This window comes from Xyrauchen texanus, chromosome 23, assembly GCF_025860055.1.
Source record: "Xyrauchen texanus isolate HMW12.3.18 chromosome 23, RBS_HiC_50CHRs, whole genome shotgun sequence".
NCBI lineage: Eukaryota > Metazoa > Chordata > Actinopteri > Cypriniformes > Catostomidae > Xyrauchen > Xyrauchen texanus.
The window spans coordinates 6,053,086-6,071,222 of record NC_068298.1 but is presented as its reverse complement, the minus strand read 5'-3'; the positions used below and the strand labels follow the sequence as shown (position 1 = coordinate 6,071,222).

General features: G+C 37.5%; 1 protein-coding gene across 2 annotated transcripts in view; it reads right to left on the bottom strand.

The window, feature by feature from the left end:
• The window catches only part of LOC127662999 (neuroligin-3-like), a 214,344-nt gene that overhangs the window by 78,874 nt on the left and 117,333 nt on the right, over window positions 1-18,137 (bottom strand). For both annotated transcript variants that reach the window (XM_052154373.1, XM_052154374.1), the window contains one exon: window positions 7,299-7,484. In XM_052154373.1, the coding sequence (XP_052010333.1) occupies window positions 7,299-7,484 (186 nt within the window). The remainder of the gene's footprint in view (window positions 1-7,298; window positions 7,485-18,137) is intronic.

The window sequence follows — 18,137 nt, the reverse complement described above, 5'->3', positions numbered from 1 at the left end:
CCAAAAAAGAAAATGATAAACTTAGACCTGGTTTGCTTAGCAATAAAACTGGCATTTTTAACACAGACCCTAAGGATACAAAACAGAAGGCATAAGGATAAGGTCACAACCTGATTGGACAGCTTTTATGATGTATATTATTTGCGATGGAACTTGTTAAACATCCAGAACAATGCTGACTTCTGGGCTAAATGTGCTCGTTGGATTTATGTATATATGGTGGTATTTTGTACCAGCTGAGAACAAACGAAGAGCTAATAAAATGTGTAAAGGAGTCAAAACTGTGCCAGGAATTCCTCCGTTGCACACACAAACGAAGATTTGCTGTAAGGAGACGGCAGTTCTGACGCCTGTACTGAACTGTAATGGGCAACATATCTCCTATGATGAGAAGAACCAGGTATGCTTGAGCATTCTGTCCTATGAAATCAAAGAATCAAGTACAGTAGGGTCACATCTTGTGACATCACATCCTATTATTGGTTCGTTTAGACGTCTTTGGTCCATGCTGCATTCATATATCAGTCAAACCACACCAGAGTTCATTTGGAAGCGGACCAAGACCCACTATTCAGGGGGTCTTGGTCCGCTTGTTTGGTGCGGACCAAGGTTCGGATGGCAGCGTTCACACTTGTTCAAAATGAACTGCACTAAATGAGCAATCGCACCAGAATTCATTTTAATCGAACCAAACCCTAAAACACATACCTTGGGTCCTTACTGACCCGGGACCTCATTCCACCCCCATCTGGATTTGTGCCCACAGTTCTTTAGTATTCCTCAAGTTTTCTCTTATGAATAGTATAACACAAACACCAAAAACAATTGGTGAAATTTGTGTCTCTACGATGTTCTGCTGCCAAGATGTTAGGGTGTGTCTAGGTAGTTGCCAGGGTGATTCTTAATGGCTGTTTGCTAGCCCAAGCGAAAAAATCAAACCGCCATGTTTCTATGAAGCCATTTTCAACAGAAGCCTATGGGGTTCATTGCTTGGGTGCTCTAGATGGTTGCTAGGGAGTCACTAGGCAGTTTCCAGAGAGATATTTAAAGGCTGCTTGCTATCCCGAGTCAACAGAGCCCTTCCACAAGTCTCCATGACATTCTGATCTGGAGATGTGATCCCTCTGATCCCTTGCCAACGTTAAGGTTATCTTAGGAATGTTTCGGCAGAAGAAGGGAGGTGCACAGACCTGGCCATGTTGCAGACACAAGGCAGCTAGATCATGTGATCATGTCCAAGCCCCTCTCAAACAAACCCCATATGTACAGATGAGAACCGGGACAACTGTGTCCTCTACCTGTACATAAGGTCTCCATTTCCATCAAGAAGCAAGAGAGGTAAGCATCCTGAAACATGATGATAGAGTAGGACAGTCAGATACACCTGCAATCCATCCCGCAGCAGGGGCCTGGCAGGCAGGATGACTCCTGTGGTGGAGCGGGCTGATAGATTAAGCCCTCTTTCTTGGCTGCCATGTGCCCAGACAGGGCGAGCTCCATGTGGGAGCAGCATGACCCATAAGATGACGAGCCAGACTTTGAGGAGGAGACAGGTCACTGTGGCCTCATTAACAGCACCACAAATACACACAATTGCTGAACAAGCATCACACTCAATCTCACACACTGCACTGTGCTGCAAAAATGGAGCTGAAGTGTTTTTGATCCAGGCCTTTGGTATTTCAGATGATGGGATTCAGGTAATTGTGTTTTCCTGGGGATCAGGGTCAGGGTAAATGTGAATGTCTCCTGCACCATGGGTGGGACTCACCCACGATGGGATTTCATTCTCAGATTTGTGATGTCCAATAGTTGGACAGTGTATGAAATATGTTTGATTAGAATCTAATCTGAGCTTTGCCCTACTTAAAGAGCAATTGTACCTTTTGTAGATCAATAATTTCCCTTTAGATGTCTATTTATAGGGACAGTTCACCTAAAAGTTCTGTCATAATTTATTCACCCTCATGTTGTTCCAAACATATATGGCTTTGGATTAATAATGTAATGATTTTATTTTTTTGTCACAATATATTAGTTTATTCAAAAATACATCAGAAATGCAGTTCACACAAGAGATCGGGACACGAGTTAGATTTGAATAGACTTCAGACTCGACTCCAGACTCAACCAAAAATTACTTCAGACTTGACTTCGACACAGAGCACTCGTAAAAATTTCCAAAATAACTCCAGTCTTTTAACCTTAACTATTGATATCTTAAAGGAAGAATTTGTGTTTTATTTGTATGGTTTTATTACTGCGTCACATTTCCCCATGTGTCATTATCCCTATCAAAGAATTTGATAATGTATTTCCATGTTGACCCCGAAATGTCCAATGTCCGCCGTGCCATTTGTGCACACATTTGGTGGTGCCCTCAGAAGCAGAAACTTCAGGAAGAACCTAAACTTAAGGTTAGTCACATTAATTAACACACAATGCCAGCTAATATTGTACTGTCACAAAATGTTATTAATGTTTTCGAAGTATATATGCACCCCCATTATGGGATAGAACATATAATTAGCCTGCTATAAATTCAATGGTCTAAGAGATGTCCTGAAACAAACATTGTGTGTGTGTGTGTGTGTGTGTGTGTGTGTGTGTGTGTGAGAGAGAGAGAGAGAGAGAGAGAGAGAGAGAGAGAGAGAGAGAGAGAGAGAGAGATTTGTCCCATATTTTAGCATCTTGCAATCAGCACATGTACAGTTTTTGTGGACTTAAAACAGCTGGCAAGGTTTTGTCTAAATTATACCAAATGATAGGTCTGGGCGATAAAACGATATCAGAAAAAAATGTATATCGATGTTCTTTTGAGTCATTTTCTATATTTAGTCTATGATATACATCTAAAGTAGACAAGAAAACAGAATGCTAACACTCTGCCTAACATCTCCTTTTATGTTAAATGGGTTTGAAACAACATGAGGGTGTAATGACAGCATTTTCATTTTTATGTAAACTATCCCTTTAATCTGAAAATGTTGGAATATTGCCAAACGTTAACTTCATATATTCTTTGGTACTGCATTCCTCTAAGCTTGCCATGACCATTCGGCAGTGCTTTTCTCATCTTGTCCTGATGGCTAAAATCACAGCTTAGAGAACTATTGCAGAGCTTGACTGATATTGGTAGCACTTGCAACAAGTACCCCTTTTCACAATAGCAGGCTTCCTGTTTCAATTTTCAAGGATCCTGATAGTTTATAGAGCCTGCCAGAACTCCTCAGTTCCCTCCTAGCTTTTTTTTTTATCTCATCAAACCATGTAAGGCATACACTTCTATTCAGAGGAAATAACAGCATCAGTAATATCCAATTTACAGAGAAAGGAACGAGATGGTTGATGTGACCTTATAATAACACGGTGCTGAAACGTCAATTATCACTTTCTAGAGAAACCTAGCCACAACCTTTCTAACAAAGATTTCAAACAGAACTGTTTATCTTTTTAAACTATTTGTCTTGCAAGAATTCATCGTTAAAGTTAACATTTGTCGTTAACTTTTATGTTTCAAAATATTCAAGTTCAACACAGTCAATTGGGTGTCATAGAAACCCACAAGGCTAACTGACTTTCTCATAATTGTGTCCTACATCTCCGAAAAACCCCCTTGAGAACGTGATCTAGATTTACGTCTCTGGTTAGCTCCGTTGATGTGCTACAGCTGCTGAGATGATAAATGTTACGCAAGTAGGTCCAGTGAAAAATGGCCGCCTCATTACAGCTGCATAAATACATAACTATGCGTGTTAATTTGTTTGCACTTTGTTTGCAATTCACTGTAAGAGAACGTCCATCTTCACTGGCATCAATTAAAAGCACTTTGACATTTTATGCAAACCCTCAAACAGGCTGTCAACTGCAAAACGGCACATCTGAACAACATACATATCATTTATATTGTCCGTTATGAATATAGCATACATATAGTCAATAACAGCTTAGTCAATAACAAATGAAGTCAAATGTAATGTCCATAATTTGCTGTGTATAACCATTGATTAGTGTCAATTAAAGTAGTTCCCTTTAGCTTTGAATAGACATTTAAGGAATATTATGGGTTAAATTCAATTTAGGTTTAGCATCTGTGGCATTCTGTTGATTAACACAGAAATTTAGACTCGTCCCGCAGTTTGTAAAAAATAAAACGAAATACTTTTACAGTAATGGACTTACGTTAAAAGCGTATGGGGTGCAAAAGCAAGTGTTTTTGAGCATGTAAAAGCAGATATTTGAAGCTTGTATTTTTGTTAAAGCACTAATGTACATTAATTTGTCTGTGAAAGAAAAAGTTTATTATTTGAGCTGTAAAGTCCTTTGCACACCAAAGGCGAATTTTTACGTTTTGATTCAAAACAATGGATTTCTATGAAGCCATTCATACCTAGAGTGAACATTTGCACGGCGATAATGCTTTTTTTTTCTACGTTGGGCAAGGAAAAGCCCTGATCAATAAAATATCAGCTTTAGGTCACGTATCAGAAGCTGTTGCAGTTAAAGCACAGACAGCTGTTTTGACCACCAACGTTAAACGCTGAAGTAACTTGAGGAAGAATTCCTGAACCAGCAGTAAGGATGTGCATGGATGTGTAACTGCATTACCACCTTACATCCCCTTTAAAAACAACTCTCTGATCTTACGTGGATTGACATCATAATGCATTCCATATTATTGCATTTAGGCGCATTCTCTTATATCTTTACTATAATATACTGTATAATGTGGCATCGTTGGCTTTGTATCTCCTTTTTAAATAAACATCTTTGACCTTAAGTGTTTTTCTACGCCAAATATCAAAGTGCCTTTCTATACCGAAAACGTTGTGGTGTCTCCACAAAATTATGTAATCGGTATTCCTGTGCTATCATTTAACAGCTGTGCTGTCATTAAGTTTTAAAGTATCTAATAATGGGTCAGACTGAAGACAGGTTTTTTTGGTTGGGAATTTTGCTTTGTGTGCATTATTTAGACTATTGGAGTGTTTCCATTTTTATATATTTATGAATTGGTATAGGGACAGTACAAAAACATGACTTCAGCACAAAAACTAAAAAAGATGCATTGTATAGTACCGGTACATAGAGATTATAGGGTTGGGGAGTAACGGAAAGGATTATATTATTTAAAGTACAAAATATAAGTAACTTTATTCCACTACAGTTACAATTTAAATAATTGGTAATTAGAATACAGTTACATTCAAAAAGTATTTTGATTACTGAAGAGATTACTTTGCATTTTATTGTCATTTGTTTCATTTAATATTTAGTTTCAGATGGAAAACATTTATACACATAAATGATGCGATCCAAAGTGCATTTGAACAGCGGTGAAACACTTTCTTATGCATGTGTTACATTCATACGAGCAGACAGATAAGTATGTTTGAATTAAGTTTGGAGCAGAAGAAATAGAAATAAACCTTGTGTAAACTGTCAGCTTTATGCTAAGCTAAAATGCTATTTCTAGCCATTTTACATGCACATGTTACCAGTCACCATTATATTTTTTTCACGTTAAAAATTCACGTTATATCATAATTTCTTTTTTTCTAGTAAGACCTTTAATATTAGGGCAAAAATCATATACCTGATAAAAATATAAAAAAATCCTTAAAACAAGATCAGTTTGATTTATCTTGCTTTAGAAACAACACTGCGTAAGATATGTATTTATAGTCAAAACAAGTAAAAAAATCTACCAGTGCTGAAGAAGTAATCCAAAGTATTTATAATACGTTACTGACCTTGAGTAATCTAACAGAATACATTACAAATTACATTTTACAGCATGTATTCTGTAATCTGTAGTGGAATACATTTCAAAAGTAACCCTCCTAACCCTAATTATAGCACATGCTAATTAGCATCTCAGGTCCCAAGATAGGCTTTTCCCTTAAAAACAAACAAAAGGAAATAAACTAAACAAAAGCAAACTAAACTCACTGTTGTTCCAAATCATAACAAGATTTAACTGTTAATAGTTTTTACACTCAAGTCTTTCTAGTCATTCCTCAGACTGTGTTTACATGATAAAACTACCAGCATCCCTTACGAAAATCGCGAGTTTGTGACAAATTTGATGCAAATTTGCCACTGATAATTTTCCCATGCAAATGAGTTTTGCAGCAAACTTTTGGCAAATTGTCCATTGGTTGCCAAAGGTTTGCCAGAGGTTAACCAGTATCGATGAAGAGCATCAAACATCTGGCAAAAATCTGCGGCGAATCAAAAGCTCATTCACATGTGAAAATAAGAAATGGCAAATTTGCGTCAAGTTTGTGGATAGATACGATTTTTGGTAAGGGATTACTTGTCCAGCAGGTGAAATTAAATAGTTTGTAAAAGTGTTTCAAATGTTTTCTCTCTCTTTGAGCAAATCCAAAACAAGTCATCAAGCTGCTGCAGCTGGTTGATAAATCAATTTCCAATCTGCTTGTAAACTTAATGTTCTTCTCATCAGTGATGGCCGAAGGGCAGACCAGCTAAACAGGTGCATTTCACCATTTGCGCCACCTATTGCAAAGCTGTGAATGTGTTAACTGTGATCATTTGCATCGCTTTTTTATGTGAAAGGGCCATTCATTGGAGATTCACCTCTCATAATCACATCACATTTGTTGTGCAAAGGCCTAAATATCTCTTAACTTACTTTTTTAAGGTGGAGGTACATCTGGGGCTTGATTCAACAAAAATTCTTAAGAATAAAATAATTTTTATTTTCTAAAATCTTATATTTTTACTACTTATTTCTTACGTATTACAATGTATCCTATTAACTTTCTTAATTTTTTCTTAAGAACATTTTCATGAATCCGGCACCAGGTCCTTCCATGTCCCTTTGTGGTTTGACCAAATATACTGCGCATGCTGGTTTTAGCTGGCCATGACATGAGTTGAAAGATTGGATATAACTTTGCACGAATAGGGTTGGTATGTGATTCTATCACAATGATCTCAAGCTAACTCACGTTAGCATATTTAACAATGTTAGCATATTTAACAAGTGTATACTTTCAAAACAGTGTGAAGGTTCCATTGTAAACACATTACGATAAACACATTATTCATTCATTTTAGAGTTGGCATTAGTTGACTGGGATGAGCAGACGTTTATTTCTGTACCACAGATGCTTTTGACAGAACCCAAAATACCCAAAAAATTCAATTTCGATCTTACGGTTTGATATTTTATCGTATAAAGTAGAGATCGTAAGGAAAGTTGACTAATAAGAGGTCTTTTAATTTGCTGAGTACTGTGGCTAATCTTCTAAGGACTTAAATGTTCTTACCTTCAGAATGGTGTGACAGGGTCAGCAGACTCACACAAGATGCGCCAATGCCTGATCCGAAAACAGTGATGCGATTGGAATCGCCGCCGAAATAACCAATGTTCTCGCTAATCCAACGCAGAGCCTGAATCTGATCCAGAATCCCATAATTCCCTTTAGCAGCCTGGTCTCCTGTGCTGAGGAACCCTAAAACAGAGAATGGTTACATGGTATTAAAATAACTTGTAGAGAACTGAGGGACTTTTTTAATGTTCTTGACAAGCAAATGCATGGATTTGAGTCCATGTGGTATTTCTTGTTGCTACCTGCAAACAAAATATTTCGAGACTCACAAAACTCTTTATGAACAGTAAATGCCAAATGCCAAATACGTTAAATACTAAATGTTCCTGTTATATTTATAGATGTAGGAAATCCATGGTACATTTCTCCAAACAAAATCGCTTTATTTGATTTCACTTCATGATTTCACCAAAATTGAGATGGTTTAGAACTTCTGAGACCGATGCACTTCACAAATTTACACATCAGCTCTATGAAGACACAGATTTACTATCTGGGAATGCAACGACATGACTGAAACAATGTTAATCAACACATAACATCCCAAAAGAGTTATTATTAGCGCTAGTGACTAGGAAATTTATAGTGTGATACGCAAAGGCTAAATGTTTTATCTGGATTGCCTCCAGTCTTCACTTTGACACTAAATGTTTAGCTCTGACAACCTGATGTCTCCAGAGGGGACGCCTCAAATTGCAGGGCTGGTGTTAACATGAATGCCACTGTGTGTTTGTGCGTATGCCAGAAAAAATGAGAGAGAGAAATAGAGAAGGGGAGAGATGGGCTTTTTTGAAAAACATAATACCATACTACTCTGCTGTATACAGTGTAGTGTGCACAGTATGCAAATTTAATGCATGGAATACTCTAATGACATACTGTCCTTAAATTGCTAAAAATGTGCAGTATCCAACTAGCACACACTGTGCAAAATACTGTATCCCACAATGCAATGCACTGGACAATATCAGTGTGAGGAATGAACTGATGAAAAAAAATATTACTCATTATATATACTGTATATTGTGTAGCATACTAGTTTTCCATTATGAACATAGAAGTATTCAGTGTATACTAGGGGTGTAACAATCCATCGATCTGGATCGATGCATCAATCACTTAACCAACAATGTGATGTCATCGATACGACACGTAAAAAACAATGTAAAGATTTTTTTAAGATGCATGCTCTAAAGCAGCCATGACCACACGTATTTCCATCATGTGATGCAGCTTTATAAGCACTAAATATGCTTCTCATGTGGGCAGGGACTCATGAGGGATTGGGGGGGGGGGGTGACGACTAATAATCAAAACAAGCAAGTACAACCCCCTCAATATTTATACTATGATGAATTGAAACATGTAAATTCAACACGCTGCAATAAATCTACGCCCTTGCATGTGGGACATGTGTGCAGAGTTATTGAAGTTGCGCTGTGCTCTATCTGTGTGCGCATGACTCAACAAGGCTGCCATATTACATACTGTACAGTATGCATATATGCGCTATATATGCTATTCCAAGCCAGTGTTGTCTCCACAATCAAGGGGCCATGAATAATGGTAAATATTCATGTCACGGATCAGTTGCATATTACGCCAACTCGATGTCTAGCATGTTGACGTTAGCATGTTAGCTTGTAAACAGTACTGTAACTCCTGTTGATTATGTAATAGGATTGGGACATTCTAAAGTAAGGGTAAGTGCTGTTTATCCACTGTCGGAGAGGAAAGCTAACCATCTTGTTCTCCTGATCCATTTTTATTGTGCTTTCATCAGGAACAAATCAATTAAACAGCATGCAATATATTAGCATTTCAAATAAAGCATGTTTTTTAAATGTTTCTTCCTGCACTGAGGAGCGTGTAAAGATAAGGAAAATAGGGTTTAAACAGAACAGCCATCATGCAAATCTCGAGGGCATTGTCAGACATTTTGCACTTCATTATGTCACTTTAAACTGATGTGGAGTCGCATGATGAATCATATGCAGACTTAAATCAATTACATTTGTGCAAAAACATTGACGCATTTTTCTTCTCAAATACTTGTTAATATGCACAACCAAAGATATGCTTGACATGAGATTACTCACTGGGAGCCAGAGATCACCCAATTACTGTATGTTGCAGAATTGTATATATGTGTTGAAATTAGAAATGTGCAATAGATTGGTATCCATATCAGAATTGAACGATATTACATTGCTTATTTTTCTATACCATCTATACATCCATTAATCCATACATTTCTATCTATCTATCTATCTATCTATCTATCTATCTATCTATCTATCTATCTATCTATCTATCTATCTATCTATCCGTCCGTCCGTCCAGTCCAGTCCAGCCAGCCAGCCAGCCAGCCAGCCAGCCATTTATCGATAGGACAAAAACACACAGCAGATGTTGTTGTATACAGACAGCAATTCTTTACAGAGGCTTTTATGTACAGAAACACGTTTCCTTTCAAATTGAGGATATTCATGATAATTAAAAAAAATAGACCCTGAATTATTACAGAAGACAAAACAAGCCACAGGCTACATTTAAAAATATACAGTATTCTTCATGGTATGATGATGTATTTTAATTGGAAATGTAGCAGCAAATGTTTTCTTTGCAAAGCAATTAAGATTTTTTAAAAGTTGTTTTTACGCATCATGGTTTAATGCAAGGATGTTGTAGAAGGCTTGTGTGTGTGTATATGTGTGATTGTGTGTGTCAAACAAAACATTTAATTCATGCTTCAAAACCTAGTTATTGTGTCAGTAAATTGGCCAATGCCACCAAAATGAAACGTTTATTTTGTCATCGTGTGAGCCGTTTTGGCCAAAGTGTTGAGACGTCTTTTCACCATGGCAGTCAATGTTTGTTATATACAAATTACATGTTTGTTCTATATTTTTGATGACACTGACTGCTTACTGTACTATACGGGAACGTCAGTTTTGTCTAGATGAATGCTATTGTCTATCACACTGAGCTTTTAAGATACTGATTTCAATAGTAAGTCAAAGTTTACTGGGAAAAGTTAGTAATGTACAATACTGTAGTACATAGAAAAAGGATACGCACATTTGTATGTATACAGTAAATGTATTTGTAGCAAGGTGTTGCATGTAAACAGAAAATTTGCATGTCCATTTTTACACATTTCTTACATTTAAAGTCATATATAGTCAACAGAAAATGACAGCCATGCAAAAAATTAAAAAATTATGCAACAATGATAAAACCTGCAGTAGTAAAAATCTATAAATTGTACCTCCTCACAGTAAGCACGTAACACTACAAGTTACCATCTTCTTGGTGCACATCCTGTTGCTCTTGTTGCTCTGGCCAGAGATTTAGCAGACATCACAAACATTCCATGTCATAGATATTTATGGAGATACATGTATGTCTGACAGATTTTGGTAACTGAATGGATCATTTCGCATGTAATGGCTCACACGATGAAAGAATGCTTTGAAGTTGTGAAGCGTATGACAATTTCACTGAGAATCAACTTATCGGTTTTAATCAGCAAGCCACATGCATTTAGTTATTATGCAAATTGTAGACAATTGTACTTACTCTTTTGCACATGTGCAAATTGCTTAAATAAATATGAAATACAAATCTGGTGCGAACAAGAACTTAGTTATGAAGATATGATATCAACTTAATGTTTTGAAAAAATCAATCTCATTTGAGAATTGAGCCAAAGTGATTGAGGTCAAAGAAGCATGTCACACGGTTTCAATTTAATCATAACCTGGTTGGTTGAATTGTGAATTTTTCATCGAACAGGACTCAGTGTAAACGTTGATGGTGTACAATAATCTAAGTTATATTCTTCCATAGGCTCCCCTCAGGGGTGTATTCTCTCTCCTTTACTTTTTATTTTATACACTAATGACTGTAGACGCGGGTAAGATAATAGACATACAGTCTCCTGAAGTCTGATGATACAGTCATTGTGAGTCTTTTGGAGGATGACGAGATGCCCCAAGGATAAGGTTGCCAGGCGTCCCATTTTTCCAAGGATGGTTCCATATTTAAGCAATTTTTCTAGTGTCTTGACTTATTCTGAAAATAATGGTGTTTTGTCCCATATTTCCCCTCTCCTAAAATTTCACTATCGCCTATGCAGCTTTCTTAGTCACGAGTAATCAAAGGTAGCCAAGGATGCGGCTTGTTAAACCAATAAAATCACACCGTGCTATTTGAAATACATGATTAGATTAAACTATCCAATCACAATCCACTTATTGAAGAACACAATTGAAGGCCGTACTGAGAGACATCCCAGAGTGGAAAGACATTCAGAGCAGCCTCGAACACTTCTACTCCAGAATCCCCGCTCTCAGTTTGATTGATGAAACCATGCTCTTTGATGAGTGAATGAAGTGCATTAAGTGAAAAACATTGTCACTCGTCGCATCACTGAGTGGAACAAGTTGGCCACGTCTGAGAGATGGACAGGTGTTTTTAGTGAGCTGGAGAGCAAGACCATCGACTTTGGAGTCTTGGCCAAGGTCGTGGAGTTTGTTTTATGCCTGCCTGGGACATCTGCATCTATGGAGCGTGCAAACAGGAATCTGGTTACCCTACTCATGGACCAGTGGTGGAGGACTTTGCTTCTAGATGCAGTTGGCAGATTATATTCTTTCTAGTTTTTGACTTAATTATTCTAAATATGTTTTAATCTTGAGAGATGTTTGTACCTTTTTAAGTATATTTTGATGGATCCCCATTGCTCCTGACCTGAATACTGATTCCTCTCATTTTAGTATTGACTAGTGTGTTCTGATGTTTCACTGTGACACTAATAATGTGAAAAATTTCCCATGGGGATAAATAATAAAACTGAACTGAATTTACAAACCACTGGGGTCATACCGAGGTTGCACTGACATTTTTGTTTTCTTTTCTGACTGTTATTGCTCATGTTGATGTTTTGGTAATGTTTTTGGAATGTAGGACATTTACAGTCCTGTACAAGATTTCATACTCATGTAGAGAAAATTCATTAGCGACTATAGAAAATGGATGGATGGATGCTGCATGAGAACACTGTATATGTCTATTCTCTGTAATCTCCAGTCTATGCATTTTCAGCATCGTATAGGCACTTGTGATGATGGTACTTCTCAGTTCGATGATAATGCAATATACAATTATTCTTGAGTGGAATAGAACATGTTAAATTAGAAAAAAGCTTGAGAGGTGACTTCCAATATCATTAGCACTTGACATCAGGCGTTGAAACTCAGATTTAGCTGTAAGAGCTTTTGGAATTATTCATATAGTGATAAAAATCCCTCTTGTTCAGAAAGCAGACTGAAAGAAAGCAAATTCTGAAGTTTTTCAGTAAAATTATCCATACATCCTAAAAAATATTAATTCACTTGAGATACATAACTGCAAATATGTTACAGTAAGACGTGTTTTCAGACATTATATCTTAAATTGAGTCTTGCACCATTTGAAAATTACCAAGATTTTTTTTTCATTATATAAGCATATAATCAAGGTCTTCAGAAGCGATCATCAGTCAATTTCCAATGTAAACATTCACTTCCCCATTCTTCAACTTCTGTTTTGGTGATTCACATTCTTCATGCATATGCCCCCTACTGGGCAGGGAGGAAACTGTATGGTAAAAACGGACTTAAATATTGATCTGTTTCTCACTCACAACTATCATATAACTTCTGAAGATATTGATTAAAACACTTGAGTTGTATGGATTACTTTACTGCTGCCTTTATGTGCTTTTTAGAGAGCCAACATTTTTGCACTCATTCACTTGCATTGTATGGACCAACAGAGCTGAGATATTCTTTTAAAAATCTTCATTTGAGTTCAGCAGATGAAAGAAAGTCATACAAATCTGGGATGGCATGAGGGTGAGTAAATGATGAGAGAATTGTAATTGTAGTGAACTATCTCTTTAAAGTTGTATCTGCATTTCAAGCTGGGAATAGCAAGTATTTTTAACATAACAAATGAAACACTATATTACTGGACAACAAGACTAAGTAATGACTAAGATTATATATTTCAGACTAATCCTGCATGTTCAGATTCCACCACTGTCAAGCACTTTTTGGCCAGATCACACACACGCACAGATATCGATTGATACAGCAACAATGACATGACATTGAGGTGCCGGGAGCTGAAGCTGGAGTATGACCACATTAAATATAGAGCAACCCCTACCAGAGATTTCCTCACCTTCTTTCATCATTAAAGCCATCGGGCGGTTTGTGCACTGCTGTCCGTCCTTTGCTTTGCCCTCAGTTCATCTACTCTGTCACCTGGACAGCTCGTCAGACAGCCTCGTTCTCTGCATGCTTTGAATATGCAAATTTTCCACTCATTTGCACATTTCGTGCATTCCCAAGTGTCTAAAACATGCTTACAGTTTTACGACTACTTTCGGCTCAGGTATCGTCATGTGGATTCGTACCCTGGTTCTTTGCATCGCAAAGGCAAAATTCTGAAGCCAACTATTGCATAGCTTCAGAAGGTTTGCAGTATAGCATTTAAGTTGTCATACTAGTTTGGATTAAGTGAGTAAACAACAATTTTCATTTGTAAGTGAACTTTTCCTTTAAAAACAGCGGAAAGCAGGAATCAGACTGAATTGGGAGTTTCTGCACTGTTTCTTCAAACTTCTGAGCAAAAGACTTTCCCCCCAAAGCCTCTAATTATTAAGAGGTGAACTTGAAGCTACCACCTTCGATCAGGGTTGAGCAGCACTTTGAAGATGCTCTAAAATATGACCATGTACGCATGCTCCCTTAAACTGATTTGCTTTGATACAAACCCCCCACACCCCCCGTCTGATGTATGCAACAGTATCATACTATTATAGCTCTCTTGCACAAGCTTACACTTAGCGTAAAAGCCTTTTGTTGTATTTTGAGACGTCTTAAGAGAGTGACCCCCACCCCGACGGGCACACCTTCATTCAGTGCCAATGAAATTGGATGTGATTGATTGGGAAATACACCACTAAAGTGGGGCCATTCAATGCACACCACTCGTTTGTCATTCACAGGGTTCCCGGCTGCCCGGAGAGAGCATGTCATGCAATTAGATTAAGAGAAGCACTGTCACAGGACAGAATGGCAAACAGCTGGCCCATAAGCACCCTGATTACTTTGTGCCACTTGCTGCATACTGCTGAAGGGTTGGGACTTTAGTGGAAGCAATCTGTTTTATCAGTCCCAAATATCCTGGGTTGTTTATCCTCGCATATCAACGTTTTGGGTTTTGCATCGCCACGATCCACCACGGCACATACATATGACAGGTTTTTATGTCTTTAGGGTGAATAAACTTAATGCGTTATAAATTGCATGTCCATTGCAATCTCATCAACGGCTCATATTGGCTGAATTGAAAATCAAAATTGCAAGAATATATTTTGTGGTGCGCACACACTGCGCTTTGTGTGATTTAATAATAAAGAGTTTGGACTGAGAAGCCATGCGTCAAGAGCTCTTACAGTTATTAAGATGAAAAGGCACTCATCTAATCTCAATTCAAGTATGACATACATCTAATACTGTTCTATCATATATCTGCAATCATAAACACCATGCCAATGACTCAATCACTAGTGTACTTCTATAATTGTAAACAAATCATACAAATCACAAAATGTGGAGGTAAAGAATGCCCCTTGTAATGAATTCTTCTGTTTTGTTTTGTAACATCTGATATAGTTCTTAAAATTCAATTGTAGTACTCGCTAACATACTCCTATTATATTATTATATTATAATATATATAACATATTATGGCATAAAATTAGTAGTCGACCGATATATCGCAGAGGCCGATAAAACTTCCCGTTTGGCCAATTTAGAGTCATGTAAATGACCAGTCACGGTTCATTTTGTTGTTATGTGCATTAGTGTTACTACAATATAATAGACCAGTGTGCAACACAGAGTCATTTAAACAGTCCGCACATCAGAGCCGCAGCAGACGCGTTTGAGCACATAATGTTAAAGTGCTCGTCTGTTTCATTCTCCACTCTCAACAGTTCCCTGTAACTTTTAATTGTATTGTCTAATGATAAAAAGGCAAATATTAATAAAACTAATATCATATATACCGTCTGCAAATATGTAGTTATCTCATTTAAACAGATGTAATAAACCAACCTCACACAAATTGAGCAGACGGTATATCATTTATCTTCCTCTGAAGCACGTATTCTAACAGTCTCTCCTCAGCAGTTCCCTGTTACTTTTAACTTTCTTTTCTAATGATAAAAGGCAAATATCAATCAATCTTGTATTATATACCATTTGCGAATATGCAGATATCTAATTTAAATAGATGTAATTCACGAACCTCACGAAAATCCAGCGTTTTCTTCCCGTCGAGCGCTCATCTAATATTATCCTCTGAAGCGTGTATTCAATCAGCAGAATCAAAAACTTCAGGATCAGGATAAAAAGTTCCTCTGATTCACAAATCATGACGGTCAGTCCGTGTCAATCCAAGTAGGCGATCCAGGCCATTTAAACTGTCAGGAGAGTGTTGCTCAAGCTGGATGTGCACGAGCACGAGTGTGCAACTTCAAGGCTGCGTCCAAAACCAAGAAAATGCTGCCTCCAGAGGCTGTATATTGTATACGGAGGTAGGATGAAAATAAGGTGCTTTTCAAACTGTTCAGTGACCAGTTTCCTTAAGAGTTTCATTCATTCAAAACCTTTTTCGGATGCAGCCCAAGGTAAAAGCGCTTCATGTTTGCTACAAGTAAACGTCTTATTCACTATGCACTGTATATACAATTGGTTTGATTTGGTAGTTTTTGAGTAAATACGACTGTTAATGCGCACATGCCATCCATGGTTGCTGGACTACTGAGTGTACTGTTATTTCCTTCTTCCTAATATATGAACAATTTCTTCATGTGCAAATAAATTACAAAAATGTGATGACTAAACAGAAATCTCAAGGGGGCATTCACAGTAAAGGTATAATTGTGTTAGTCTGCATTGGTTTTAATTGTTTTTGCTATGCAAACATGTCCTAGACAGACGTCTTTCACCATTGTGCCACATCTCGCTGGCAACAAAAGCGGCATGTTTTTAAGATGCATTCAAAAATCTTCAACTTTTAAAAATGCAACACTTACATTCATATTGATTTGTTGTTCTGCATCTTGCTTTTTTATTGCAAGAATGCATCAGTCTGAATGGTCCCTTGTATACTAAGCCCCCAAAATCAGATTTACTTAGCGCTATATGCGCTGAAATAGCCCTGCGCTGTGTTCAAATCAAGGCATTCTTTTCACCGCATTAATTTTTTCAGGTCAATCTTTTCAGCACATTCTTTTCTTCAGGTCATACTTTTCTTTTCGCCTTTCTGCAAAAATTAGGCTTAGTATAAATTGCACTGTATTCACAAAACTTGGAAAGCAGATGGCAAAAATCATCGCAGTGGTAATTAATCAAACAATTGATCAAATGCTAGAGAAGAGCATTAAACTGGGCATTTATCCAGATGCGGATGTCCGATGACCCGCAAAATGGGGGATTGTGCAATGCAAATTCAGTTCAGCACAATATTTCTGGCCTTGTTTGTGCTGTTACCTTCTATGCATAATTAAATTAGTGAATCAGGTGCTAAAATAAAGCAGACAGTGTGTGCATATTAACCACACAATTAGTGGCACCAATTCATTTGTAGTGAACTCCCCCCAACAGCTTGAGAGATTTATGGAGTTTCTTACAGTAATGAAAGTCTGACCAACCAGTCTACAATGATGTGTATGCAGACCATCCCAGCAATTTGTGGGAAAAATACCCAGGCCTCATCCCATATTTTCTCACATGCCATTCACTGCATGCTGGACACACATCTATCTCACTTGCCACCCCTCCATCAGAGAGCAAGCAGCAATGAGATGTGAATGGGCCTCAGTGTTCAGAGAGTCTTAAAAACAGCGCTCTTGTTCTAGCCTCCCCCCCGTCTTCCCAGACACTTCATTGAGGCGGCCAGCGACTGTCTTTGAAGAGAGGACTGTACAGTGATACAAATGGCAGAGCCGCTCTTTCAGGAATTCACTCTCCACACCTGCCCAGCCCCTTTTCCTTTCAAATGCCATATTTTTCTGAATTCAATGGCCTGATGGGAACCGGGATGTGTGGGAGGATAAGGCCAGGAAAGAGCAACTTGCTTCCCTAGAGCAAGGGGGTGTGAAGTTAGGGAATTAAGATCAGTGATATTATTGTGAAGGAAATCTAAATGAAGACATTTTCATTAATTGAAATAAAAGTGAAAATGAACATGACTGGAAAAACTAAAATACAGTACTGTGCAAAAGTTTTAGGCAGCTGTGAATAATGTTTTCAAAATAATGTTTTCAAAAAGAAAGAAATTAGTAAATCAATAAGTTCACGCAAAATTTGAATTACAGGGTTTATACAAGTGTGCCGCACAAGCCCTCAAAAGTGAAGCCAAAACGTTTCTGTCATTTACTGTAGTTTCTATCACGTTGATGTAATTTCAAGTGTTTGTTTTCAAAATAAGTTTGTTTTTAGTTATTTGATGCTATAAAAACAGTGCTGTGACATCATGATTGACAGCTGTGATTGACAGGTTCTCTGAGCGAAGTAGTCACTGAAGCACCAACTTACTTTTGGTGACAAGGACTGAGGAGATTGGAGCTTTAAATGTAATATCTAAATTTCTATAATTAATTATTTCACACCGTCATAAGTCAAAAGTCAAAAGTGCAGGGGCGTGTGCTTG